This window comes from Saccostrea cucullata, unplaced genomic scaffold, assembly GCF_032062105.1.
Source record: "Saccostrea cucullata isolate Sc308-1 unplaced genomic scaffold, CSIRO_AGI_Scuc_v1 ctg358, whole genome shotgun sequence".
Lineage (NCBI taxonomy): Eukaryota > Metazoa > Mollusca > Bivalvia > Ostreida > Ostreidae > Saccostrea > Saccostrea cuccullata.
This window is the reverse complement of record NW_026923356.1, coordinates 185,171-212,768: the sequence shown is the minus strand read 5'-3', so window position 1 is coordinate 212,768 and position 27,598 is coordinate 185,171. Positions and strand designations below refer to the sequence as shown.

The 27,598-nt window shown below is 35.1% G+C and overlaps 1 protein-coding gene across 3 annotated transcripts; it reads right to left on the bottom strand.

The window, feature by feature from the left end:
• Nucleotides 1-356: 356 nt before the first annotated feature.
• Nucleotides 357-27,598, bottom strand: LOC134263848 (uncharacterized). 3 transcript variants are annotated; one of them, XM_062746219.1, is made up of 18 exons: nt 27,516-27,598; nt 25,306-25,456; nt 23,254-23,422; nt 21,063-21,207; nt 19,743-19,940; nt 19,041-19,137; nt 18,525-18,573; nt 16,311-16,690; nt 15,786-15,836; nt 15,024-15,595; nt 13,357-13,426; nt 9,507-9,629; nt 8,598-8,662; nt 7,832-7,917; nt 7,456-7,516; nt 6,966-7,126; nt 6,384-6,532; nt 357-6,145 (listed from the first exon to the last, which is right to left on the bottom strand). In XM_062746219.1, the coding sequence occupies exons 2-18, from the start codon at nt 25,382-25,384 to the stop codon at nt 4,542-4,544; spliced, it is 4,059 nt and encodes a 1,352-aa protein (XP_062602203.1). In that variant the 5' UTR covers nt 25,385-25,456; nt 27,516-27,598; the 3' UTR covers nt 357-4,541. The 3 variants fall into 3 exon arrangements, with proteins under 3 accessions (XP_062602203.1, XP_062602202.1, XP_062602204.1); XM_062746218.1 differs by having other exon boundaries at nt 27,467-27,582; XM_062746220.1 differs by having other exon boundaries at nt 15,024-15,592; nt 27,467-27,582.

Sequence of the window (27,598 nt, the reverse complement as noted above, 5' to 3'; positions counted from 1 at the left end):
CAAGGCTGGTAGTATGCATCTTAAGATGTATCATCCATGTAAGTTTGGTCAACATAGGGCTTATAGTTACTCGGAAATGAGACCTACACCAAAAACTGCACCAAAAATGTTAACCTGCACCAAAAACATTAACCTGGTCATTCCTTTGCTGAAATTGCAGCATCTGAAACTTTGACTGGTACAATGAAACACACTAGCAACATCTTCCATGCATGTCTAATCAATATAGGACACAGAAGTACTTAAAAAGAAAACTGCTCCAAAAAACTTAACCTTAACCCGGGACGCCAACGCCGACGCCGACGCCGAGGGTATCACATAAGCTCCCCCCAACTTCGTTGAGGTGAGCTAAAAATTCTCTTCGTTGGACCTAATACCTAAATGACAACAGTCTTTATTAATTTTGAACAGATATAATAATATCAGCTGTAACAGCTAACTTCTTTACAATAAAATGGTAGGCACTTGGATGTCTTAGCTTAGAGCAATATGAGCTGCAACTTTGAAGTCAGAAACTTTTGTTGTAATATAGTAATTATAACTATTTCAATGACAGGAAAAAGTACATTTTCAAAGTTCTGTAGTTCATATTTGAGATGGATGAAATATTTTTAAGCTTTGATTGAAGCAAAATTAATTTATTATGGTCTACATGTATTGGATCATAAAGGGTTAAATTACATACCGATTTATCATAATAGTACTAGAATATTTTGACAGGAAAATTAAATTCTCAAAAACTGCAGCTCATATTGCTTAAATAAAACTCAGAGCTGCTTCTCTCAAATCTTGTTCATCTTGAAGACCTATCTGACTTTTATATACATATAGTATTGTACCCAACATTTTGAGCTTTTGTTTCTAATCTTACAAGTTTAAAACTCCAAGACAAGATTTCTACATTTTTTCTTCATCCATAAAATTCAGAGTTACAGCACACTTAGTGGAAAATATTTCAAATGGTTCAAATCACCTAGAATGACCAATTATGCTGGAATATTGATCATCTTTTCATAAAGTTAATATTTTTGCATGGGAAAACTTTGAAATGCAAAACTGGCATTTTTAAGGTTCTATATATTATTTAACTAGCATTCAAAAGACAGCAAGTACATGAAAATGTCCTATTTCTTGATATTTTAACAATTTGAAAGGCAAAAAAGGCCTTTAACAATGAAAATGGACTTTACCATATTTAATTAAAAAAAACACAGTAATTTAACATAAAAACAATGGCAAAAACTTTAAATTTGGCCCCTCCTGCAAATGCTGAAATTATATACAATGCTATATCACAAGTCACAAGCATGATTGTGCACCTTTGGGGAATCTGACATTTGGTTAAGATGTTTTAAGTTTATCATAAAGTCCATGCACATAAATAAAACCAAAATGAAAAGCACACAAATTTAAATGAGTGGGAGAGATTCAGAGAGTGAAAATTCTTTTTTGTCCACTTTAATTACTAGTTTAGACACAAGAGGTTAAATCCGTGAGAAATGTCCTATAGCTATGGAACATAATGACTGTACTTTCTTTTGCTATGCTTTAAATAAAATTAATAAGCTAGTTTCTCATAAAAACTAAAAGCCTAAAAAGGACTGTTAACCATAAAAAATTAGAGATGCGGAGTAAAACTCTAACTTGATCTGTATTTTAAGTTACAACACATATATCAAAACTCAGTTCAGTAGCTTAAGCATTTGGAAAATAGTGCAAAAACCCAAATGGAACTGAAAGACAGTGACAGACACACAAACAAGAAAACTTGTATTCTGCCCTGGTTTCTCTAGTTGGAGATTAGGAATCATTTAAGGTCACAAAAACCCAAAACTGAACCTTCATTTAATTAATAAGAATAAACAGGCTGTTCCAAAATTAAATATTTGATTATAACTGTCACTGAAAATTTGGCACACAAGGACACAAAATAAACATAACATTTCAAAAACTTAAAGCTGCTGATATTTTTTTCCTCGGAAAACTCTTATTTGTTAAAATAACAGGTGTGAAATAAATGCATAGAATTTAAATGCATACGAGGGTTGTTCGAAAAGTTCGTGGACGATGTCATTCTTCGTTATATTACTCACAAGAAATCTTAAATCAGCACAATATAATATGCAAAAACATTTGTTTTGTTGATGTGTGAAGTTTCATTCCATTCCATTTAACAAAAATCAATTTACTTCATTTTAAAATCAACGTTTTGTACCCGCGGAGCACACGTAACGGCAAAGTAGCGTCAAAACATAGCGTCAAGAATTTCCAAAAAATACTATCCCTTTACAATTTACACAGTATAATCCAATGCCCACTCATTAAATCCTTTTTCTAATACTTTACATTTATTTTTTAAGAATTGCTCTCGTTGGATAATTTACTTTGTTAAGGTTTTAATTTCTTTTATTACTTAACTCTGCTTTCACAGGATAAGCAACTCTGAAGCGCCTATGTCTTTCTTTGACGTTCCAACTTTTTAGAATTTTTGGTAAGATTTTTACAGTTAAACCGTTTCTTCACAGATTGTTCTCATCCGATACAGAGTCACTGTCACTCAGATACTGCCTGTACTATTTGTACACACAACACAACTCGCTTGTGACATATTTTCTTGATTCCTCCAACATTTTTAGAGTTTATTCTGGATTTTTCCTGAGAAAAACACAAAATTGCATCCTTATCTGCTGCTCTGTGACGTTCCAAAACGTCATCGTTTTTGTCGTTTTCAATTAGTACTACCTATCATCTCAAGTTGATTTCTTTTTAACAAAGCAAAATATAAAGCCATAATTTGGTATACGAATCGATGTAACAATTCTTAATTTGAATTTCTAGGTGTTTTTTGGTTTTTGCTTCATTTTACAAAGAATATGACTACAGACATTATTTAGTTTATTGTCTGTAAACTTACTAAATTTTGACCTGCTCCGCGACCTGATTTTTTCATTTTTCAAATCTGGATAAATTTTAAATTAATCGTAATATTTAAAAAAAAATTAATACAAATCATTTGGATTTATTGTTAAAATATTTCTACCAAATTAGGATAACATATGACGTCAAATAAAAAAGATATGACAGTTGTCCACGAACTTTTTGAACAACCCTCGTATTTTACTTCAAGATACAGTGTAATATACATCAAAGATTTGCAACTTTACATAAACAATTCATTATTAATTAACTTCGTATAAACAATGGTGTATTTAATTAAGAGATTCTATGTCCCCAACTTAGGGAAAAAAGAAAAGCATGCAAGAACTGAAAAAATACAGGTGAAGAAAGAAAAGAGTTTGACCTTGACTTTTGAGTTTTAAGTCAATAGGGATCTTTTAAGATCAGGAAAGAACTGCAAACAATAGTATTGTTCGCCCACCTACCTCCAAGTCAATTTTTAATAGTTAATTTATCCAATGAATTTATTGATAATTATATGGATTTTTATAAAACATTAATTAATTGGAAAACAGAGAAACAACTTTAAAATTTTATTAAAAGTCCTGTTTTTCACTATAGAAATAAATGGAAAATATTCTAAAAACATCCCCTCCCCCACCGTGACACAAAAAATCCTTTTTACAGGTATTGTTATTTCACAAATTCATACCAAAGATTTTTGTGTATCAGGGATGGAGGTACATATGTTTATTGACAAAAAAACGACAAAAATACTTATTTTCCACCAATTTCAAAGAAAGGATATAAGGAACATTTAATCAAATCCAAGACTATTTCATAATATGGTGATGCTTGAAACACCGATTTCAATGAAAAATATCATCTGACCCCCCACCCCCCCACCCCCCCTCTTTTTTTTCAAGACCTGGAATTATTGATAATTTACTATCTTAGTGCTGGTATTAAGACAACTTATCAATTACCCTTGAACTGTTCTTTGTATTCAACAAAGATTTTATGGCCAAATTGCTATTTATATTGAATAATGGGTTCCAAAATGTAGGTGGGAATCGAGAGTTAGTGTGCGTATTTCCTTATCTGCTCAAGTGCTAATGCAAAATCTTACAGAGAATTGTCATCCGAAACCTATGCCAGCAATAAATGAATTTCAGACAAATTTTGTAAAATTAAGAGAAAAATTTATTCACTGGGAGTAAAAACTTTATTGAATAAACGCAAAGAAAAAATTATAATCTGGAGACCATTCTTTTTTTAATTAATAGTAAAAGAATTCTTATTTTCCTGAAGTTTTATTTTGGGACATTTATCATGTTTATTGGCCTTGACAAAATAAGTTCTTTTTTTAATGTTGACCTTAGCAAATTATAATCCGTATATCACTACCTGAGGCATTTATGCAGGAGAAAGTTAATCATCAGACAATATTTCATAAGTTTACGTGAATCAAGAAACATCTAAAACATATGAAAACTGATCCTTTCACTGAAGGGTACAGAAATACATTCAAATACACACACAAACTTTGACCAATAAAGATAATGTAGGCCTCAGATCATGTGAATAAGGGGGATAAAACTTGCCCTTCAATACAAGAACAAGTTAATAAAATGGCACATTTTTCACAGAAAAAAGCTGTTGTCTTTTTTCCTGTGGCACTTGTATATAACATGATCAGTGGCACCACACAGTGTACACTTTCTTTGCCCAGGAACCCACTTAGAAACACTAGAACTTTCTGTAAATCCCTGGTCAGAAGTGTTGGCAGTTGCAGGCCTCATATACATTTCATCATCGGAGCTCTGGTCTGTTTCCCATAATCCATCATCCTCACCCTCCTCGTCGGAAAAATGGGAGGATCGGGTGGGGCAGTCACCACTACCGTCCTCACCGTCAAATTTACTGTCCAGTCCCCCCGTGTCAGTCTCTGTCTGCGATGGTGAGTCTCCATTTTGAGACACCTGGCCTTTGCTAGCACTCTTTTGATTTGTTGAAATGTCACTTGCTTGACTCTGTAAAGCTTGCATATCACTGTTTTGGGAATATTTGGCACTTTTTTCGTCCTCGCTTGCCAGAAACCAGTCGTCTGGAACGTCATCCTCATTCCTGCTGCCTGTTTCTGAGGGCTGATCACCAGTTTCTATCTCCTCCATAGAAAACCAGTCCATCACTTTTTGTGGGGATTTCCCACCACTAGCACCACTACCTTTATTGCAATTAGCATTCTGATTTTGGAAGCGCAATGGATTTTCATCTCTCGTGGCTCGCAGAGGATTGACTCTTTTCTGAGAGCTGACAGGATTTTCAGATTTCTCATCTCTAATGTCTGATTTTTGCACAAGAGAAGATGAACTCGAGGGTGCAGGTAGCCCTTTTTTGACACGCCTTCCCCTCCCTCTGCCCAAAGATCTTTTTTCGCTGCCACTTGAGTCCTCTTCTGAACCAAAAGAAGGAGACTTTAAATGTGCTCTTGATAAGCTGCCTGTTGAATCCCACCAAGAGACTGGTTCTGGGTCTCTAGATTTCTGCTCCTCTTTCAGATCCTTCGTTTTCCTATTGCTAGAGTAAGACACTTCCTTTCCTCCCGACTGCCTAATCTGTTGATTTTCCATTTTGGAGCCATTATTTTGCTGGAATGTGGAACTCTGAGCTTTCAGTCCTGTGGGATTTGATTTAGGCTCTGCCAAAGCACAAAGTTTGTTCTTCAACAGTTGGCTTTTTCTTTCATCTTCCGATTTCTTTATAGTGTGATCACTGGACAGAAAGTTTGATTTAGATCCAAACACCATATTGTCGGACCAGTTTGTAAAGTTCTGCACTGGTTCTGACACTACCGGGGTTTCTTTAGGGCTCCTCAACTGATTCAAATTTCGCTTTCTGAGATTGTCTGGAGAATTAAGAAATGAAGATTGTCTGATGTCCGGTGAACTCGGAAATGATTTATCCTCTGCAGAAAAATACAATCCACTTGTCAGCGACTCTGGAGTCTTTCGGACACTACTGCTACTTCCCTCTGGGCTGCTCCAGTCTGGAAGTTTCGGACTGTCCAGCAACCGATTTGTCCAATCGGGCACTTTTGGACCTGACAATTTTGGCCACTCAATGTCTTTCTTGGATTCTACTGTGGTGGCTTTTGTGTTATTTGGCGCTGTCTTTGTTTTGGATTTTTTCCATGGTTCAGATGCTGGTGCAACAGGTGAAGGAGATTCTGCCTGTAATCGTCTTTCTGAAAGGGTGAAATAAAAAAATATATCTAAATGATATTAAAGTACATGTATGATGATAATGGTAACCAGACATCTTTGATGAGACTGTAACAACAGAACCGACAAATTTTTACAAGTCTGGGGTATAGCATTAGTTATCTCAACTTCTTTGAGGTGAGCTCAAAAAATATTTAAAAGTTTCCCAGAATCAAAAGGTATCCCTTTGTCCCCATTTTAATTAAATCCTGTTTGCCTCACCTGTGATTTTAATCATGTCTGTCTGTACCCCCTTGTCCACCATTGTCAGAGCCCTGGTCTGAGTACATGAGTGAATTTCCTCTTTCTTTGAAGTAGGTGATACCACAAACTTCTCTATGTACAGGTCCAACAACTTTGACCGCACCAATCTAAAATAAATGTACCAAAATATTTTACTAGTCCACCGGAAGAAATTGTCAAATTTTGTTTGATTTTATTTCTTATTTGAACAAAAGGATCCTAAATTACAGCAATCACAGAAGTCTTAAAGCTGTATCTGAGTGACCTCGAAATGTGGAGGTCATTACCATGCTCCCACAAGTCTGAAGTCAAAGGACTACCATCTGAACAGCTGAGAGATAAAAATGAATAAAACATTTAAGGACACACTATACACTGTGTCTTGTAAAGTGGGTTTTTTTTTGGGGGGGGGGGTAATTTAAGATCAAAGGGTAAGATCATTCTAATATACTGCAAAATATATTGAGCAGACAATTGGAACTCTTTTGAGTTCAGGTTCCTTAATGTTGCTAAATAGGGTATAAAACTGGAAATATGTCCATAAAATCCTCCTCTACATACCTGAAAACATCGTCATTGAGAATCTTATTTCTACACTCTCTCTGCAGTCGAGCCTTGTGCTCAGGATAGAGACGGCAGATATGAGATCCCACAATGCACCACACAATATCAAAACATTCAATGTAAAGCTCCTGTAATCTGTCCTGTCCCAGCTGTTGAGCCTGAAAAACAAGAAAAATTGAGAACATTTTCTGGTAATGTTCAGTTTATTATATCAAGACTATTAAAATGGCACATGAAATCTTACCTAATAGATAGTTTTATCACTTACAAACAAGTAACATATTTTTACTTCAAAATTTCAAGTTTCTGTCTCAACAAAAACAGTTCTAATATTTGTAATTCAATATTAAAGTATATAAGAAAAATTGAACTGATGGACACACAAGAATTTCTGTATATTCCTTTGAGTTAATATTTATAATTCTGAGATTTCGTATGTCAAGAATAAAGGGTGTTTTTTTTTTTGGACGGATAAAAATCTTCTTACTGTTTTGTTGAATATTATCCACTTCTCCAAAGCTGATAACATCATCTCTTGAATTTGGTTGCTGTTCAAAATTTATTCAAAACTCAAAGTCACTAAGATTAAAATGACAAGGAGGATTACTAAAATCATAGATCAAATATTTTAAATTATAAATCTACTGTATACATGTACAGGGAAATTTTCGCCTCTGTTTTATTTTTGGCCCTTTTGCCCTCGTCACAAGTGGACAAATTAGAAGGGGGGATTCAAAGAACACCATATAAATTCTTAAACAGATCTGAGACCGGGCGTATTTATAACACTGCAAATTTTTAAGCAAATGTAAAAGGGTGGTGAAAATAACCCTGTATACTGTATACAAGGAGACGCAACATACCTGCCGGACCAATGAAGGCTCATTGTGAAGATATGAGCTAACACCTTACTGGCCTGGATATGAAATGGACTCCCCTTCATCTGGATCTGTAGGAAAAAAATATTACTTATGTAGTTATGTAGAAGAAATATCCAAATTCAACACAAAGTTATACATTGTAGTTATGTTGTAGAATCATCCAAATTCAACACAAGAGACTACTGTAAAAGCACAAATATTCGTGGGGGATTAAATTTCGTTTATTTCGTTGTTACCAATTATCAACGAAATTAAATCCCACACGAAATTTTATATGTCTATATATCGAATAGGGTTACTTTCAAAACAACGAAATTAAATCCCCACGAAACTATTTTTGATGACAAAACGACGAAATTTTATCCCCACGAGAATTTGTGCTTCTACAGTATAAGTTGTTATACATTGTAGTTATGTTGTAGAAACATCCAAATTCAACATAACAGACTTAAAGTTATACATTGCAGTACTAGTTATGTTGAAGAAATATCCAAATTCAACACAATAGACTTGAAGATAAACACTGTTCTGAAAATTGTGGAAATTTTAAATATGGAGAATTTAGCGCTAGTTTTCACACAATTAGCCACTGCTTACATTAACAAGCACTGGGTATCATTCTAATATCATGGATAAACATTCCCCTCATATGCTTGTGCTACAGATTCTTGATCAATATCATGCATAAATACATGAAATTTTGCTAAATTTCCTTGGTCTGAATTTTTTTAAAATCTCTTTATATTACCTTGATGTAGTTTTCTTCTATTTTCTTACAGGACTGGTAAAGACAGTCGGGAAAATCTTCTGTCACTAAAATCAAAACAGATACACGTATATGCCGCACATAAGTAAAAATTTTAGCAGGATGCAAATTTAGAAGTCTTAAAAATTGATATGACATTTTTTTGCGGGATTTAATTTTAAAATTAATTTTAGAATGCTCATTAGAGAAACTATTACAAATAAAACGCAATTATTTTTAGGGGGGGGGGGGGGGGGGGTGTCAGACACTTGAACACATTGAATGAAAATGGGTTATTTCATATGCATAGAACTTGTATCTGCAATATAGCATTGCCCTAGCACTACAACCCCTTGGTCCTGGGGCCATGAATTTCACAATTTTAGTAGAGAAATTCATGCTTATTACATTCATGTCAACAGTTTAACTGCTTGATGTCCAGGACTAAACATGGCATTGATTTTAGTGGTTTTGGCCTCATCCCTCAGGCCCCAGGGGGGCAGGGAATGTAAAATTCAAAAATTTTGTTCACTTTCACCCATAGATGCCATATGCTAAAATTGGCTGAAATTGGTTCATATGCTAAAATTGGCTGAAATTGGTTAAGTGGTTTAAGAGATGAAGCTGAAAAATGTTCAAATATTAACACACGACACATCACAAGACACACGACGAAAACGAATAGCAAAAAGGTCACCTGAGTAACACAGAACCAAAAACTTAAACAGTGAAACCTGTCTAATCCCACATGCACTGGGAGACAAATTTTATGCTGGAATAGACAAGGTGCCGGATTTCCGTTTTAAAGCCATGGAAAGTAAGGAAATGGGACAGAAATTTTACATCAGAATTTACAGTGTGACAGATTGGACAGGTGTTGGATTAAACAGTTTTGTGTAAAAACAATCTCACCACTAAGTATCTGTATGATGTCCAGCAGCACGTCATGAATATCTCCATAGTATCGAACCGCTCGATTTAACAGAACATAGATCACTTCCTGTAGCTGTTCCTTGTCCAGGTACATAAAAAGATCTGTCAATAGATTAAACACTTTGTCATGAAATGAAGCCCCGCCCACAAATTGTTCTGTCAATAGATAAAAACACCTCATCAGTAAATAAAGCCCCGCCCACAAATTGTACAGTCAATAGATAAAAACACCTCATCAGTAAATAAAGCCCCGCCCACAATCTCTACTGTCAGTAGATAAAAACACCTTATCAGTCAATGAAGCCCTGCCCATAAACCCTACTGTCAACAGATAAAAACACCTGTTTCCCTAAATAACGCGTGGTATTCAATTTGTCGTTATTCAATTGGTGTGTTGGTGTGTTATAGGACCGAAGACATCCCAAAATATGAATTCAATGCTTAAATAATTTCCCAACCGAATTTACATATTAGCTATCTAAATGTTTTCCCAACCAAATCTACATATGAGCTATCTAAAGATTTCTAATCCTTGACAGAGGAAATTTGAATTAGAATAAAAACGATCATGACAGGGTCGTAATACATAACTAGAAATATGTCCATAGGACATGAATGCCCCACCGAGGATATATTAGTAAAGCAACATGAAAATTTGTATGTATATAAAATTTGATCAGAATATCTTGAATAGTGATGCAGCTGAATTGCTTGTTTGGAAAACATAGGTCAGATCCAGCATCCGAAGCAAGTCTGGTAATGTCCATCCCTAGATGCATCATCCATGCAAGTTTGGTTCAGGTAGGGCTTATAGTTACTTGGGAATAATAATATATGTCAGATCAAGCATCCGAAGCAAGTCTGGTAGTGTCCATCCCTAGATGCATCATCTATGCAAGTTTGGTTCAGGTAGGGCTTATAGTTACTAGGGAATAAATATGTAGGTCAGATCCAGCATCCTAAACAAGTCTGGTAGTGTTCATCTTTAGATGCATCATCCATGCAAGTTTGGTTCAGGTAGAGCTTATAGTCCCTAAGGAATGGACCTGCTCCAAAAATTTTAACCTGGTTAGTCGTCTTGAAAATGTAGGTCAGATCCAGCATCCGAAGCAAGTCTGGTAGTGTTCATCCCTAGATGCATCATCCATGCAAGATTGTATCAACATGTGAAGTTTGATAACACCATCTTGAATGGTATGTTTAAAACTGAGCTAAACACTAAAAGTGAGGTCAAGGTCAAAGGAAAGGTCAAGGTCAAAAAATGTTGATGTTACTTGGGAATAAAAATATAGGTCAGATCCAGCATCCGAAGCAAGTCTGGTAGTGTCCATCCCTAAATGCATCATCCATGCAAGTTTGGTTCAGGTAGGGCTTATAGTTACTAGGGAATAAAAATATAGGTCAGATCCAGCATCCGAAGCAAGTCTGGAAGTGTCCATCCTTAGATGCATCATCCATGCAAGTTTGGTTCAGGTAGGGCTTATAGTTACTTGGGAATGAAAATATAGGTCAGATCCAGCATCCGAAGCAAGTCTGGTAGTGTCCATCCCTAGATGCATCATCCATGCAAGTTTGGTTAAGGTAAGACTCATAGTTACTTGGGAATGAAAATATAGGTCAGATTCAGCATCCGAAGCAAGTCTGGTAGTGTCCATCCCTAGATGCATCATCCATGCAAGTTTGGTTCAGGTAGGGCTTATAGTTACTTGGGAATGAAAATATAGGTCAGATCCAGCATCCGAAGCAAGTCTGGTAGTGTCCATCCCTAGATGCATCATCCATGCAAGTTTGGTTAAGGTAACTCATAGTTACTAAGGAATGAAAATATAGGTCAGATTCAGCATCTGAAGCAAGTCTGGTAGTGTCCATCCCTAGATGCATCATCCATGCAAGTTTGGTTCAGGTAGGGCTTATAGTTACTTGGGAATGAAAATATAGGTCAGATCCAGCATCCGAAGCAAGTCTGGTAGTGTCCATCCCTAGATGCATCATCCATGCAAGTTTGGTTAAGGTAACTCATAGTTACTAAGGAATGAAAATATAGGTCAGATTCAGCATCTGAAGCAAGTCTGGTAGTGTCCATCCCTAGATGCATCATCCATGCAAGTTTGGTTCAGGTAGAGCTTATAGTTCCTTAGGAATGGACCTGCTCCAAAAACTTGAACAGGTCGAGGAAACTATTTTCTGTGACGTCGGAATAAATTTACATGTTAAGTGAAGAACCAACGTGACTGACTAATCGACCAATCAGCTCAATGAGTTGCATTATGGGTTACTACAAAAATACTACATGTGTGTTTCGAAAAGCCAGTTTTTTAAAATCGCTCTCGGAAAGACGTGATTCATTTTTCCAAGCATTTTACACGCTTAATATAATACGTACATTATTATCTACTAATCCCATGCTCACATTTACATACAAATGATTAACAATGATGAAAATCTGGGTTTTCCTCACTCAATTGTACAAGTCCGTTTGTTTACAGCTTTCCTCGTGGTGTACTTTCAGTGAAAAGTCAATTTCACGTGGCTATTCATCGGTACAAAAAAAAAAAAAACAACTCTGAGGTGTGCTCACGTATTGACAATGTTTACAGCAATGTTTACAGCGTATACAACTTCAAAACATACAGTATGCTACTCAATACACGTTCTGTGATCAATGCACATGAGAATTAATATAGAGGTAATAGATTAAAAAAAACGTGCAACCTAAGTCGGTTTTTTTAATGCATGAACTTTAAATTTCTAGTGACAAATAACTGAGCAACAACTAATTCAGTCAATTACATGGCAAATTTACGATTATCAAGTACTGGAGTCCTTTTTTTTTTAAATTGTGGAGACTTTGTGAGCGGTATTTCAAAGTACTATTTAACAAGGAAAACTGACTTTGTTTGCTAATGTGAGCATGGGAATTCTTAATTAGTACCTATTCTTCGTATTTTTCTCAAACATGTTTCAAAAAATTGTAATTTGACTTTCCAGCAGTCATTTGAATTCACATCCTAAATTTCCCTAAACCCACGTGTTTGTTATAAAAATAAACATGTAGTAGACCATCATGCTTTTCGGCTCATTCAGTGAATTGGACCATTGTTCACTGTGAGCATCACTGTGCGCAATGACAACAATATCCATATAAGGTAGTTTCCTCGACCTGTTTAACCTGGTCAGTCGTCTTGAAAATGTAGGTCAGATCCAGCATCCGAAGCAAGTCTGGTAGTGTTCATCCCTAGATGCATCATCCATGCAAGTTTGTATCAACATGTGAAGTTTGATAACACCATCTTGAATGGTATGTTTAAAACTGAACTAAACACTAATTTAAGAAAAGTGAGGTCAAGGTCAAAGGAAAGGTCAAGGTCAAAAAATGTTGATGCAGTTGCATAGATCTCATCAATATCTATCAGCATATGAAGTTTGATGAAAATATCTTGGATAGTTTCTTTGAAACTTAGCTTTGAACAGAGCTAAACGCAAAGTGTGACGGAAGACGGAAGGACGGAAGGACAGAAGGACGGAAGGACGGAAGACGGACATGACAAACACTATATGCCCCAGCCATATTCATGGCGAGGCATAAAAATTAATCAGGTATTACTGCAAAATTGGTCAAATAAAGGATATTTGTGGGGAATTTGACCATGTGTACCTCTTAATTTAGATTTATTTGGCCTTATTTTTTATCAGACATTTGGTCCTGTGTACTGAATTCTTTAGTAACCCGACCTAAATTTTACCAGTAAAACTGACGGTCCAGTGACTTTCGCATAGACTGAACTCCTTTTCTTACAGTTTTTCATAAAACATAAACAGATACACATACCTGTGAAGAAAAGACTCTGTAATCTTGCCCTTGTTTCCTCTTCTGTGTCTCTCTCTGCTTCTGCAAAGATCTACTCCAGAGAGACAAAAAATAACCATCATAAATTGTCTGGTAGAATAAAAATACACTTGGACTTAAGCATTCATTAAAATTTCATTCTTTCCTTCTATAAACTCTTTAGAAGTTGCACTTGGATATTACTTGAGCTGATTTACTTCTTTAAGGTTGATAATCAAAATTTCTTTACCCGAAAGCATATTCAGTACAGTGAATCATTATACACATGTACATGTACAGTAAAACTCAGTTATAAAGAAGTCACTGGAAACTATAAAATTACTTTGCTATATCCATAATTCATTACATCCATATTTCGTAAAATTTATAGAGCTGGGAATCCAAGATAACTTCACTAAATGTAAATTCGCAATATCCTTGTTCGTACTACAGGAGTTTTACTGTATTCATTTTTTTCAGCACCTGCACTAAACTTCAATCAAATCCATTTATGTATTCTAAGGCCAGCATTTTTTTATTTTTAGGTTTACGAACATCAGAATGAAAAAGTCCCGTAGGAGGAGGAAATAAAAAAAAAAAAATTATATTTTGGATACATTATCGACTTTTCTACATTAATTTTTGCTTCTTTTTTTATGCTCTCCTAACAGGCTTCTTGCCACTGGACGCATAAGGGTTACAAAGGGGAAAATACCACCTTTAATTGTTTATTTCATCATCTACCTGTTGGGGGCAGTGATATAAATCTTTTGATGTTGGACAAAATACAGATTTTTTAAAAAAAAAATTAAATTTTTAAATCTCTTTTAATATATCTTCATTTTTGTTTTTAATGTGTGTTAGGTAGAAATTATTCTAAAATATTAATATACTCGAGACCTATAAAAGTAAGATTCCTTTCATAAAACAGACAGGGAGTATTCCCAAGGAGTATTGAAGAGTAGGGTGGAATTTTTTTCAATTAAGTGTAAAATAATTTTTCTGGCTGCCATAAACGATACTACATGCCTGTATATATTTGTATATTCTTGTTTTTAAATAGTTGAAATATTTTATTTCTTTAGGCTATTGTTTATTTCTTCCACAAATGGACTTAACTTCTCCCATAGTTTTATTCATTACATCTAATGCATAAGCGACCCTTTTCTGAAGAATGATGCTAAGACTTTAAGCTATGATAGAAACCTAAACAATGTCTCTGACAATAGCTACCATGGGCAGTTTTAAACCTGTGGGAGGAAAATAATTTACAATTACAGACAGTTACTTTTGAATACGGATACATAATTATCTCACCAACATGTCACTTTGCAACAAAGTCGTCAGCATTTTATTGTTCTCTGAACGGGTGAAACGTTTTAAATGGCACTCCTATCGATGAATATTTACATTAAAACAAGCTTTAGTGCTGCTATGGACTTGACACAAATCTCCCTTCATTACCCGCCATGTTCATTTAAAACCGGAAGTACGAGTTCGTAAATTTGAAATCTCGATCCCGACTCAAATTTGACATCGGAAAGAAAAAATTCTGTTTTTCTCAATTTTATTTTTTTTCTTTAATTCAAAATCTTGAGCGGCGGGTTTGTAAACCTAAAAATAAAAAAATGCTGGCCTAATGTCTTAAAATATCTGAATACCATACCTACCTTTTTCAGTGTTTGTACTAGTTCCTCTCTTTTCTCAGGGGAAGCTTTGTATAACAAGTCTAGTCTATTGTTACTTGGAGGTGTTGCTGGGTTATAACCCCCAAAATCAACTACAGGACTGCTTCGTGAACCAATCACAGATCTGCTACTTAAACCAGTCACAGGGCTGTCACATGAACCAACCAGAGGACTGCTACGTGAACCAATCACAGAGCTACTACTTAAACCAGTCACAGGGCTGTCACATGAACCAATCAGAGGACTGCTTCGTGAACCAATCACAGGGCTGCTATGTGAACCAATTACAGGACTGCTACGTGAACCAATCACAGGGCTGCTACTTGAACCAATCGCAGGACTGCTACTTGATGGTTGTGGAGCTGCTCTAGCTCTTCCTCTACCCCTCATGGGCCCCAAGTCCAACCTCTCTTCTACCCCTGGCCTGGCCTCTCTGCGTGTCCGTGAGTAACGCTTACTAGGTATGCGGTCATCAATGACATTCTGATTGGAAGGTCTTTCCAGTCCTGAGGTGCCAACTCCAAGGGGGATCAAGGGTACTGCAGGGCCCCCTGCTAGTTATGGATAAGAATTTTTTCTTTTTCTTTTTTATTTTTTAAGAAGAATGTTAATGGTGAATTGACTCTTGAATTGATAAAATTTGACAGATTTCTGCTAAAAAAAGTTTTATCTTTCTTTTTTGATGATCAAAGAAACTTCAGCGAGTCATAAAAAACAAAATTAGACATGTACAGTGTAAATTACCTGTTTGAGAAAACCTTGGGGGCAAACTATCTTCAAACTGTTCTGCTACACCTGAAAATAATAAAGGAATTCTGTTTTCAAATTTACAACACTGTGTAATTTTTTGGAAGATATAAATCATCATAATCATAATGACAGAAAAATGAATTTATTTTAACAAAGAAATATCACTTAGCAAGAGGGGATACAAAGTTTTACAAGGTGAATGATTCTTTATATCTCTTATAGGTATATAGAATTTTTCTCTGAATCTGAAAATTTCTATAAAGCAGCTTCTAACATTTAATATTTTCTTCACACAAAATACTGTAAAATCACACATTTTCATGGGAATAATTTTCACAGTTTGAAATAAAAAATTGGTGTGGGGACATGATTTTGTTGTTGGAGAATGATAAGTAGTAATATATATTAAATTTTACATTTCCAGGTGGTCATAAATTCATGGGTCTCTCCATGTCTCGAAAACAATGAAATTAGGCCCGTCCCCATCCCCCCTATAGATAGTGATTTCCCAGTACTCACCATACCCCGCCTCCACAGCCAGACTTTTACATTCCTTCACATCCTCCAGTATCTTCTCATTCTCTTCCTCTAGCACCTGACGCATTTGTTGGGCTGTCCTCTCTTCTAAACGGTTCGTGCAGATATCTTTCGTGTGGTGTATTCGATCAAAATCGAAGTCTGAGATGATGATTTTATTCTGCCCATTTCGTGTCCCTATGTGAGGTGAATGATCCAAAGGTCCCTCCGGTGAGGAGCTGTATTCTGAGGTACCCTCATCAGTGGAGGGTTCATTAGTTTCCTGTGGAGATTCCTGGGTATTTTCTCCTGAGGGATCGTTATCAGGGGATTCCTCAGACTCTGGCAGGAAATCCTCACGCTCCTCACTCTCATCTTCATTGCTGATAAAAATAGAACCAAGAATACCATTAAAACTATGTCTAATAATATTTATATATGGTTACATGTAAATTTAACACAGTCATAAGTCCTATACAGTAAAACTCGGTTATAACGAAGTCACAGGGACCAATAAAACAAGAAATCTGTGAGCCAATGCTCACTAGTAATACCCCCGCTCTGATGTGAATAAACACTACCATTTTAATATATATACAAGCTCAATTACAGGCAAATGCACAGAAAAATATGAAGATGACATCAGATTAACATCAAAATGAATCCCACTATATAACATGTCTTAACAAAGAGTGTACTAAAATTTCAAGCATCTGCGATGAGTAGTTGCTGAGAAAACTGAGACGAAAATTTGTAATGTATGAAATGGACAGACACACAGACAAAGAGGAAGTTGTTTGATTTGAACAAAAAAGTATCCCAACGTATAGCATGACTCGGAGAAGATTGTATTAAAATTTCAAGCATCTGTGATGAGAAGTTGCTGAGAAAATTGCGACGAAAATTTTTTATGTATGAAACGAACAGACAGACAGACAGACAAACAGGAACTTGACATCCTATTTGAACAAAAATGTATCCCAACATATGGCATGACTCAGAGAAAATTGTATTAAATTTCAAGCATCTGTGATGAGTAGTTGCTGAGAAAACTGTGACGAAAATTTGTTATGTATGAAACAAACAGATGCACAGACAAACAGGAAGTTGACATCAGATTTGAACAAAAATTTATCCCAACGTATGGCATGACTCAGAGAAAATTGTATTAAAATTTCAAGCATCTGTGATGAGTAGTTGCTGAGAAAACTGCGACGAAAATTTGTTATGTATTAAACGGACAGACGCACAGACAAACAGGAAGTTGACATCAGATTTGAACAAAAATGTATCCCAAAATATGGCATGCCTCAGAGAAGATTGTGTTCAAATTTCAAGCTTTTGCAATGAGTAGTTGCTGAGAAAACTGCAACGAAAATTTGTTACGGATGGACAGACAGACGGTTGGACAGACAGACGGACGGACAGACACACAAGGGTAAAACAATATACCCCCCTCTCCTTCGGAGCGGGGGTATAATTACTTCGCTATATCCGTTATTTGTTACATGTATATTCATATAAGGAATTTGTTAAATTTATATAGCTGGGGATCTAAAATAACTTTGCTATACCGAGTTCGTACTAAACGAGTTTTGCTGTATACAGCACGGCCATATGTGTAGGTCTTTCAGATTATAATGACACTGACCCCGGTCTTTTCACATGAAAAATATCTACAACACTTAGAAAAATTTGCATTATGCATCATCAATACTGTAATGAGAAAGTGAACAATAATGTAAAACAAGAGGCCCATGGGCTACATAGCTCACCTGAGTAGCTTTCATTCCCTTGTGTGGCCCCGCAAACCCCCCAGGGTCATGATTTGAACAATTACACTACCCCAGGATGCTTCCACATAAGTTTCAACTTTTCTGGCCCAGTGGTCTGTTCTTAATTATCTGCCCTTGTGAGAGGACTTGGCCCTTCATTTTAACAATTTAAATTACCCTTCACCCAAGGATGCTTTGAACCAAGTTCAGTTTAGAAGTTCTTGAGAAGAAATCGAAAATGTGAAAAGTTTACAGACGAACGGACAGCTAGACAGACAACTACAGACGGACAGACAAAATGTGATCAGAAAAGCCTTCTGCTCAGGTGAGCTAAAAATCATTTAATTCATATTACTCTTTTTTTTTCTTTAAATTTCTTTAATAATAAACATACTATCAAACAGAAAGACAACATTCACTTTAAAGTGTCAAGTATACATACCCCATTCTTGAGATAAAATCTGAAGCAGACACTTCTCCATTCTCATTTGCTGTAAAGATAATTTCAAAATATCAGTAACTTTGAGTGTTGGTAAATTAATTTACTTAACAGAGATTTCACAGATATTATATTAGAGTATGAACACGACATGGGCTTGAAATTTCAAAATAGTATACACTCAAAATCTTAAAGAATCATTGGTATTTTCATTTCTATTACCACTACAACTTAGATTTAAAAGGCAATACACTTGATATTGCTTAGTACTTATCACAATATTACTATTGGAGGAGAATATCGCATTACTACGAAATCAAAATACTACATGTCACTACATCTATCACCTTATAAATGCATCAAAATCTGATGTCTTTTATTCAGATGAATTATTTTTACAGAGACTGTCAAAAGAAATTATACTATAATATTTAGTTCAATTTCTTCAAATGATGTAATGCAAGTGTGACCTTAAATTTTCTCCATGTCAATGTTACCCTTTTAAAATGCCTGCCTTACATTCAATGGATTCTGGAAATGCAGCGGCTAGCTGTAATTTTTCTTTACAAAAATCTGCAGCATTCTCCAAATATTCTGTCACTTCGTTTTCTGATACCTGACAGGGAAAAAGTCACACTCATATTTTCAAAACCAATGATTTCTTGAAAAATATTACATTATCATGATTATTTTGTGAAATTAACTTCGTATCTCATCAAAACCATTCACCAAAAAACACCAACATGAACAATATAAATACAATCTTCTTCAATCCTTCATATGTCTCCATAATTCATACATGTAAATCTGTCAATAAACTTATTATTTGTGCTAATTTTTTCCCCCCAAATATTCTAACTGCATCAAAAAACATTTATAGTTGAGCTTTTTTGAGATTAATCTCATGATGACAGAGTATTTGCCAGATTGAGTCGTTTGTAAATATCAAGAGCACTGTAAACAGGGTTACATTTGCACCGTGTTTGTTTTTGCCCTTTCACACTTGCAAACAATAGTGCCTCATTTTAAATTCATCCAATCACAGTCTTATTTAAGAAAATAACTATACTGCATTCTTTGAATTCATCCTGTTTTAAATTCACCAAAACGAGAGTAGGGCGAAAGGGATGAAAATATAAATGGGGGCAAAAATTTCCATGTACTCATCAACAGTACTAATTCCACTTTTATTAGTTTCCTAATTAGAAGCCAGCAACTTACAATGCCAAGTTCTTGGTCCATAAGAACATGAGACAGGGAACGCCCTGCCCAGTCTGGGTTGTCTCCCCCTTGTTGAAAGTAGAGCGCCACCATGGATTTAAACATGTGAGTAGAGGGCAGGAAGAAAGTAATGAAGACTTGGCCCTGTGTAATCTCAGTGAACATCTTGACAGCTTTTGTTGTCCATGTTCTGGCAATCTACAGGAGAATAGTAAATAAATCTGATAAAAATAGACAAATAATTTCAAGAAAAGAATTTAATAAAAGTATAAATCATTGAATTTGGTTTTTGTTGGTTTGTTTGGAGTTTTTTTTTTTATTATTAGAAAAAGAGAAGGGCAAAAGGTAAATGAGATCAAAAGCAATACCTACATGTATATTCAACACTAATATGACCAGACAAGAAGCTCTGTCTGAATTTCCCAACAGGATTTAATTTTTGGTCTTATTAAACTGACCTTTACTCAAATTTCATTAAAATTTGTACAATTTATTACTTGTAAAGTCTATAAACAAAATAAGGATTTTCACCCTTTTCAGGGTTCGACATTAACGTTAGTCTGTTAGTCTCAGACTAATACATTTTCATTCGGAATAATAAAATTTGTGGCTAATTAGTCCGACAACTTTCAATGGAAAACCCTGTATGTATTTTTAGCTTTCTAGCTTCTTGACGGGAAGTTATGTAACTCTGAGTCAATTCGGCGCTTAATTTTAGGACTCATTAGTATGAAATTAAACATTTTAACGATCATGATTTAGTGTGACACATAAAAAAAATGTCGGACATTTGGATTATGTAATCATTTATAGAGAATAACGAATGAGATCGGGAATATGAGTGTAGTTCCTGATCCCGCGATTTTAACTAATTTTGGTATAAAACATTTCATGTAAATACTATAAAAAGTACATTGCAATGTTAATTCTATTTATTTATTCATATTTTTGACGGACTCATAAAATTGCCCGCGGACTAGTAAAAGTAAAGAAGCACAAGTTCGGCCGGACCAACGCCTAAAAATGTTAGTGTCGAACCCTGCTTTTACACTTGCTAACAATTTTGCCATGTTTTAAATTTGCCCAGTCACAGTTCTGTTTAAAAATTCATCCTGTGTTAATTGAATTTGCCCCGAATTAAATTCGCCCAATTTAGACAAGTGTAAAAGGGCAAAAATAAAACAGGGGCGAACATTTCCCTGTAAACAGTATTTTCTTGTTTACAAATAAAAAGTCGATATTTAATAAATTACTAACCCTGAAGGTCACAACCTGATGACTACATTTGATAATTACATTAACTACATTGATAGTTCTTACTGGTTTGATTCCTGCCAGTTGACATTTGAGAGCCATCACCGGATATTGAGCGAACTCTTCAGGGAAATCCGTACACAGCCTCGACTTGTCCACGTGCTCCGAGTGTCCGTAGTCAATGTAAACAACATCCACACCGGATTCCTCACTGTTATAAACAATATACAATCAAAATAACGAAATTAACAAGTTCATGAAATGCTAACTGGTTCAAGTTTAACCTTTTAGGAATTGAGAGACTATGGATTGATGATATTTTCTACATGATGTTTATTTATTTTGAGAGATTTTCAAGGACCTTTACCAATATTACAGGCAAAAATCTCAGCTGCAAGAACAACAAAAATAAAATTTCTGGAGAAAAATTTTGCAAAAACATCCAATTTTGATGATATCTGTTTTTAAGAGAAAAATGAATCTATTAGTTTTTACTGCAAAACTTCAAAGACAACCAAAGGAAATTATCCCTTAGCAACAATTTAATGTTCAGTAGACATAAGGCCTAAAAAAAAAATATATCGTTTCCTGTAACATTCCCAAAAAATTCAGGGTCGGTAGGTCGGGAATTCTTTTTTTTTTTTTTTATGCTTATGAATGGTCAAACATCCCCGGACTGAATATACCAGGTGTCATATTTACAGTGGACACCCAACATGGCATCCAAAATGGATGCCAAGCGGCAGAAAACGAACTTCAGAAAATTGTAAGGGGAAATTGTTGTTACAATAATGATTACTCTTTAAAACTAAGGTGAATGTAAATTACGTTGACATATTTTATGTCTCAAGTTAAGCTACAAGCTAATTTTTTTTTTTAATAAATGGAATCAGCTGATTGATCAAACGAAGTTTTGCTGTTTGTCAGAAAAAAACAAGATGTGTTTGTGAAACACTATGCGCCCGGCGGCAACAAAGTTCAAAAAATCTATTTTTAGCATATTGATCACAGTCAAGGTCACAAGGTCATTGACCATGGTGTCATTTGAAAGAACTTAATCGGTGGAGTACGCATACTAAATATGAAGTCCCTATCTCCTATGGTTCAAAAGTTATGGCAAAAAGTGTAAAGAGCTATTTTTAGCATATAGGTCACAGTCAAGGTCACAAGATCATTGACCTTGCCGTCATTTGAAAGGACTTTATCGGTGGAGTAAGCATACCAAATATGAAGTCCCTATCTCCTATGGTTCAAAAGTTATGACAAACAGTGGAAAAAGCTATTTTTAGCATATAGGTCACAGTCAAGGTCAAAAGGTCATTGACCTTGCCGTCGTTTGAAAGGACTTTATCGGTGGAGTATGCATACCAAATATGAAGTCCCTATCTCCTATGGTTCAAAAGTTATGACAAACAGTGGAAAAAGCTATTTTTAGCATATAGGTCACAGTCAAGGTCAAAAGGTCATTGACCTTGCCGTCGTTTGAAAGGACTTTATCAGTGGAGTATGCATACCAAATATGAAGTCCCTATCTCCTATGGTTCAAAAGTTATGACAAACAGTGGAAAAAGCTATTTTTAGCATATAGGTCACAGTCAAGGTCACAAGGTCATTGACCTTGATGTCATTTGAAAGGACTCTATTAGTGGAGTATGCATACCAAATATGAAGTCTCTATCTCTTATTGTTCAAAAGTTATGGCGAAGGTTAAAGTTGACAACAGACAGAAAGACAAACAGACAAACAGATAAACAGAAAAACAGACAAACAGACAAGACAAAAACAATATAAAAATAAAAAATATAAAAATATAAACATAAAAATCCACCCGGGGGTAATTTGAATGGGTTGGTCGGGTTACAGGAAACAAACATATTTTTTTTTTAGGCCTAAGCCTAAATCATTATATGTTTTGTCCCCAAAAAAGATAAAAGAGATGCAGATCTGCCATATACAGTATCTTTAAAATTAAAACTATGCCCCCAATGGTAACACAATTCTGGAGTGGGACGTAGACTGAAGTGTTTTACTCAACCCTTAACAGTGAAATAGTTATGGGCTAGATTAAAGATGACAACAGACGGACAAACAGCTAGACAACAGACAGACAGTCACCCTGGGATCTTTCGATCCAGAATAATAAGGACCTTGAGTACTGCCCCTTTTCCTTGAAGTTACACAGACATATGTACAAAATTTAAAACAAAACGGTAACATGTATATAATAGGCGTTCTTCTTTGTAATCTTGGAATTTACCTGTTAACGTTGGCCACTTGTCCCCTTCTCCATCCCTCCTTAGTTTCCACACACTCCACGAGAACAATATGTCCTATCTCCAGTGCAGAAAGGTCACTCACCCGGTCACACGTCTGACCAAAGTCTTCTAATCTCATCTCAAACTGTATAAATTCTGCCAGACACTCATCTAACAAAGGTGATGCATGTACTTGGTTAATTATTCCCCATGTAAAAATCATTGAGCGAACAAAATCAAAAGTGAATCCCCTTCTTAACTCGATTATCACTAAGAGAACTGAATATTTAAAGTGGTTTAGTTAACAGAAGGCTCATGATCTGCTTCACATTTCATTGAAGAATTTACACACTGCATTCAAAAAATGCTTCTATCCTTCATTTATTTTAGCATATAAATGTCATAGAATTGTGATAATACAAATATATATATTGAGCAAAAAGTGAATAATAACATTTAAAACATTTTTAGATAAGTTTTTCTATTATGTCACAAATGTAATAAATCACTATAAGGCCACATCAATTTGTAATATAGTTCTTCGGATTTTCAAAAAGAAAAAGAGAGGCGAGCGAGCGAATTTATTTTACAAATATTATTTTTTTTATTTCAGTTTTCAAAATTATGAGGCGAGCGAATATAATAAATATTAGTGGCAAAATTTTCTAAGTTCTTCTATAGTACACAGGGTTGTGCAATTGAGGAAAAAATCAAGTACTCTCCCACAGGCTAGTGGCAGTTTTCAAGTAAATAGCCCCTAGTAAAAAAGTTTATAACCCAAACAGAGGGGCAAAAATTAAAATAAATACTAATCTGGAGAAGAAATTAATTGCTGAAAAAGTCAGGCTACTGGGGTCATTCTTTTTAAAATTAAAGTTAAAAGTTCTCACTATCAAGGAAAAAACGATCGTTTTTGGAAGTAATTAAGTAAGATAGAAGTACAAAACAGATAAGATTATGGAGATTTATTGACAATAGGAGCATGTTGTCTGGAAAATTTTAACTGGTCGGGAATTTTATAACAAATACAAGTGAATACCGATTGTTCTTATCATTGTTGCATTGCTTGTGTAGTTATGTTTTTTACTAGCCCGACGGGCTACCTCCTTGCAGAAAACAACTAGCCCGATCCCAAAAAATGGTAGCCCCGGTTGTTTGGATATGCTAATTGCTCACCCCTGGTACATATACACAGTTACACGGGCGTCTTGCAAAACTTTACAGACTGTTACAAAGTACAAACAAACTAAACAGATCCCGCGCTTCTGTCATACAAATTTCCAAGTCTTTTATGCGTTTTGTGTAAAAAGTCAAGAAAAAAATATTTAGTCGGATATTTTCGGACGCGCGCGCGAAATTTATTTTTTTAAATATTATAATTTGGATTTGTTAAAAATAGAAGCGGCGAATCCGACGAACTATATTAGAAATTGGTATGGCCTAAACCCTGAAAAATACTGAGTCACACCGGAAACAGTTATGTCACACCCCGGAAACAGTTATGTCCCCCTGATGGAAGCAGTTATGTCACCTTCTCGATCACGTTCACGTGTTTTTAGGTTACATACCCCCGGTATTTCAGTTTGGGTTCGAGATTTTATGATGTAGGTTGCTTAGCAAAAGAAAACAACAGAGCATTATTCTTAACGTCAAGAAAGCATTTTTGGATTATTTGTGTAAATTTTAATGATTTTAAATGATTTTAATTTTTTTTTTATTTTGAAAATGTTATATATAACATTTACCACATGGCTTCTCCGGGGACTATACCAGAATATTTGCCCCTCGATGACAGAAAAGCCCTGGAGTGTTATGTCACCCTCTGCCTTCGGCATCGGGTGACATAACACTCCAGGGCTTCCCTGTCACTGTGGGGCAAATATTCTGGTATGTCACCCTCGAAGACATGTGATATAGGTATAATACCATTATCATGATTATGGGCTTAAAATTCAAAGTACTTCTAAATTCAGAATCCAGAATTCATCTTTTATCTTACTGTTCAATAATCTGACAGAGAAAATTAGTTGCATCATGACAAAAAATCTACTCACCTGTACCGATCTGCATGCTGAAATTATCAGGATCAATCACGTGTGTGATCTGTCCTAAATAGTTGTCTGCAATGTCCATCTTTCTGGCAGCTAACAAGAGTGGATCTTTAAAACGGACTACAGCATTGGGTCAGGTGTGAATGCAAAGGTCCTAGAAAGAGAAGCATCTCACTTACATCTTTTACAAAAAACAGAATATTGGAGAAAAGCTATTTTATCCTTACATTTAACTAAGATATATCTAAAATTCAATCTTGTTTGTATCAGGCAAACTTTTTGCTACAGGGTGAGCTTGCAAGGGAAAGGGGATACCGAACCTCCCTCCCAGCTTCCCCATCCCCCAGGTAAGAAAATCTGTGGGATCAAAAGACATTCATACATGTTTTTATCAAGACATGGACACTGCCAAAAAAGATTTCTGAGCTGATATCTTACTAGAATGAAAATCTGAAAAAAAAATTGATAGAAATTTTAAAATTTTGACAATTCTGTTTCCCCCTATATAACTGTCTTATCAGTGCATTTTTAATTCTGTGTAAAAGCAAGTTTAACATGACCAACCCATGTTTACATCCTTATAAAAAATAAACAAGAGGCCCAGGGGCCACATCGTTCACCTGAGCTCTGGCTATGTAAAACTAAAAGCAAAAATCAGTTCAGTATTGAAAAATTTAAATATCAAAGAGGGTTCAAGTGGGATCATGATTTGAACAAACTTGAATCTACACCACATAATGATGCTTCCATATAACTATGACCAATCATGGCTTTGCTGTTCTTGAGAAGAAGAATTAAAGATTTTCCCCTTTTATTCCTATGTTAAACTTTGTTAAATGATTGCATTAGCTACTTTCTGTCATTTTGCCATAAATGACATAATCATGCAACACTACACGTACATCATCAAAACATTCAACATACCATTTTGAATAGCTTATGTATGCCTAGTAAGAAACTTTCTTTCATTAAAATGATTTTAGGACCGGTTTAACAACATAAAGTTCTGTGCATTAGCAATATAGCAAAATAAACAGATGAAATAACTCAAACTCAGTGCATAATTACCATGATTACAAACAGTTCCAAATGTTAACATACAGTGTAAATTTGAAGCAAGAAAAACTATAATGAGAAACCCTACAGTTTGTAATTATTACAATATCAATCCGCAAGAAGTTAAAGAACCTCCAAATGATTTGTGATTAATTCCAAAGGCACTTGTTCTGTAATAAATTTTTGACCCATAGTATAATAATAACACCAGGTATCTAACTTATTTTTTTACTTAAAATTAGAGTAGGTTAGAGTACTCCCTCCCTCAGAAATGCACTCCTATACACTTTCAGAGGAAATGTACAGGCAAACTGTTTATCACCTATTCAGGGTTTCGGATCCAAATAAGTAACTATGGGACACTGACATATTTACCAGAAAAGTTGTAGGCCATTCTGTCCTAAACCTCCTAAAATTATAGACCAATTATGAAATATAGTATCTACTTAAACAGCATCATAACTCTATACTCGTAAAGTAGAAAAGTCAAATACAACCATGAAATGGTATGTGCTAATCCCGCGATCTCATATATACTAAAGTCACCTTTGGCAACACTACATTTAAGCGCGTTTTTTCTGGGGACCGGTACAGTGAAGTCGTTCCCCCAAATTTTTACCTTTCTAAGATTCTTGATGCAGATTTATAACATCCACAGCCAAAATAAAAATTGTGCATCTGGGATATTATATCCCAATTTCAAACGGGCATATTATATCCAATTTTGAGAGTGGTCTCATTCTCAACTGTCCAACTCTAATCTCAGCGAGATGTCGTTGGGACTAAAATATTTGGCCGGACGTCCACTACGACGTAGTGAACGTCTGACTAAACATTTTAGTCTCTACTACATCTCGCTGAGATTATCCAACTCCAGCTTGTGAACTGACTGTGTGTGCCACATTTTCAAAAGTATACAGTATGTAAGGAAAACCTATGACATTCAGTATCCATCTCTTATTTGTTCTTAATCTTAATTCCTTTTTACACATGTAGATCTACACTGTGTACGATTCTGAATCAAAGGACTTCAAAACAGCCGATAAAAATACCATATGCTAAAGAAACTATTTTCGTTTTTTAGACAAGATATTAGACAAATTCTTACTCAAAATTACTTCAGCAAGAAAATTTGAAGAAATTTTCATAAAAATTACGTCTAAAAAGTCCCAAGTTTAGTTTTCAACACTTTTTTTCCCTCCGTACTTCTTTCAGCATTTTTTTTCCGGAAACAGAAGTT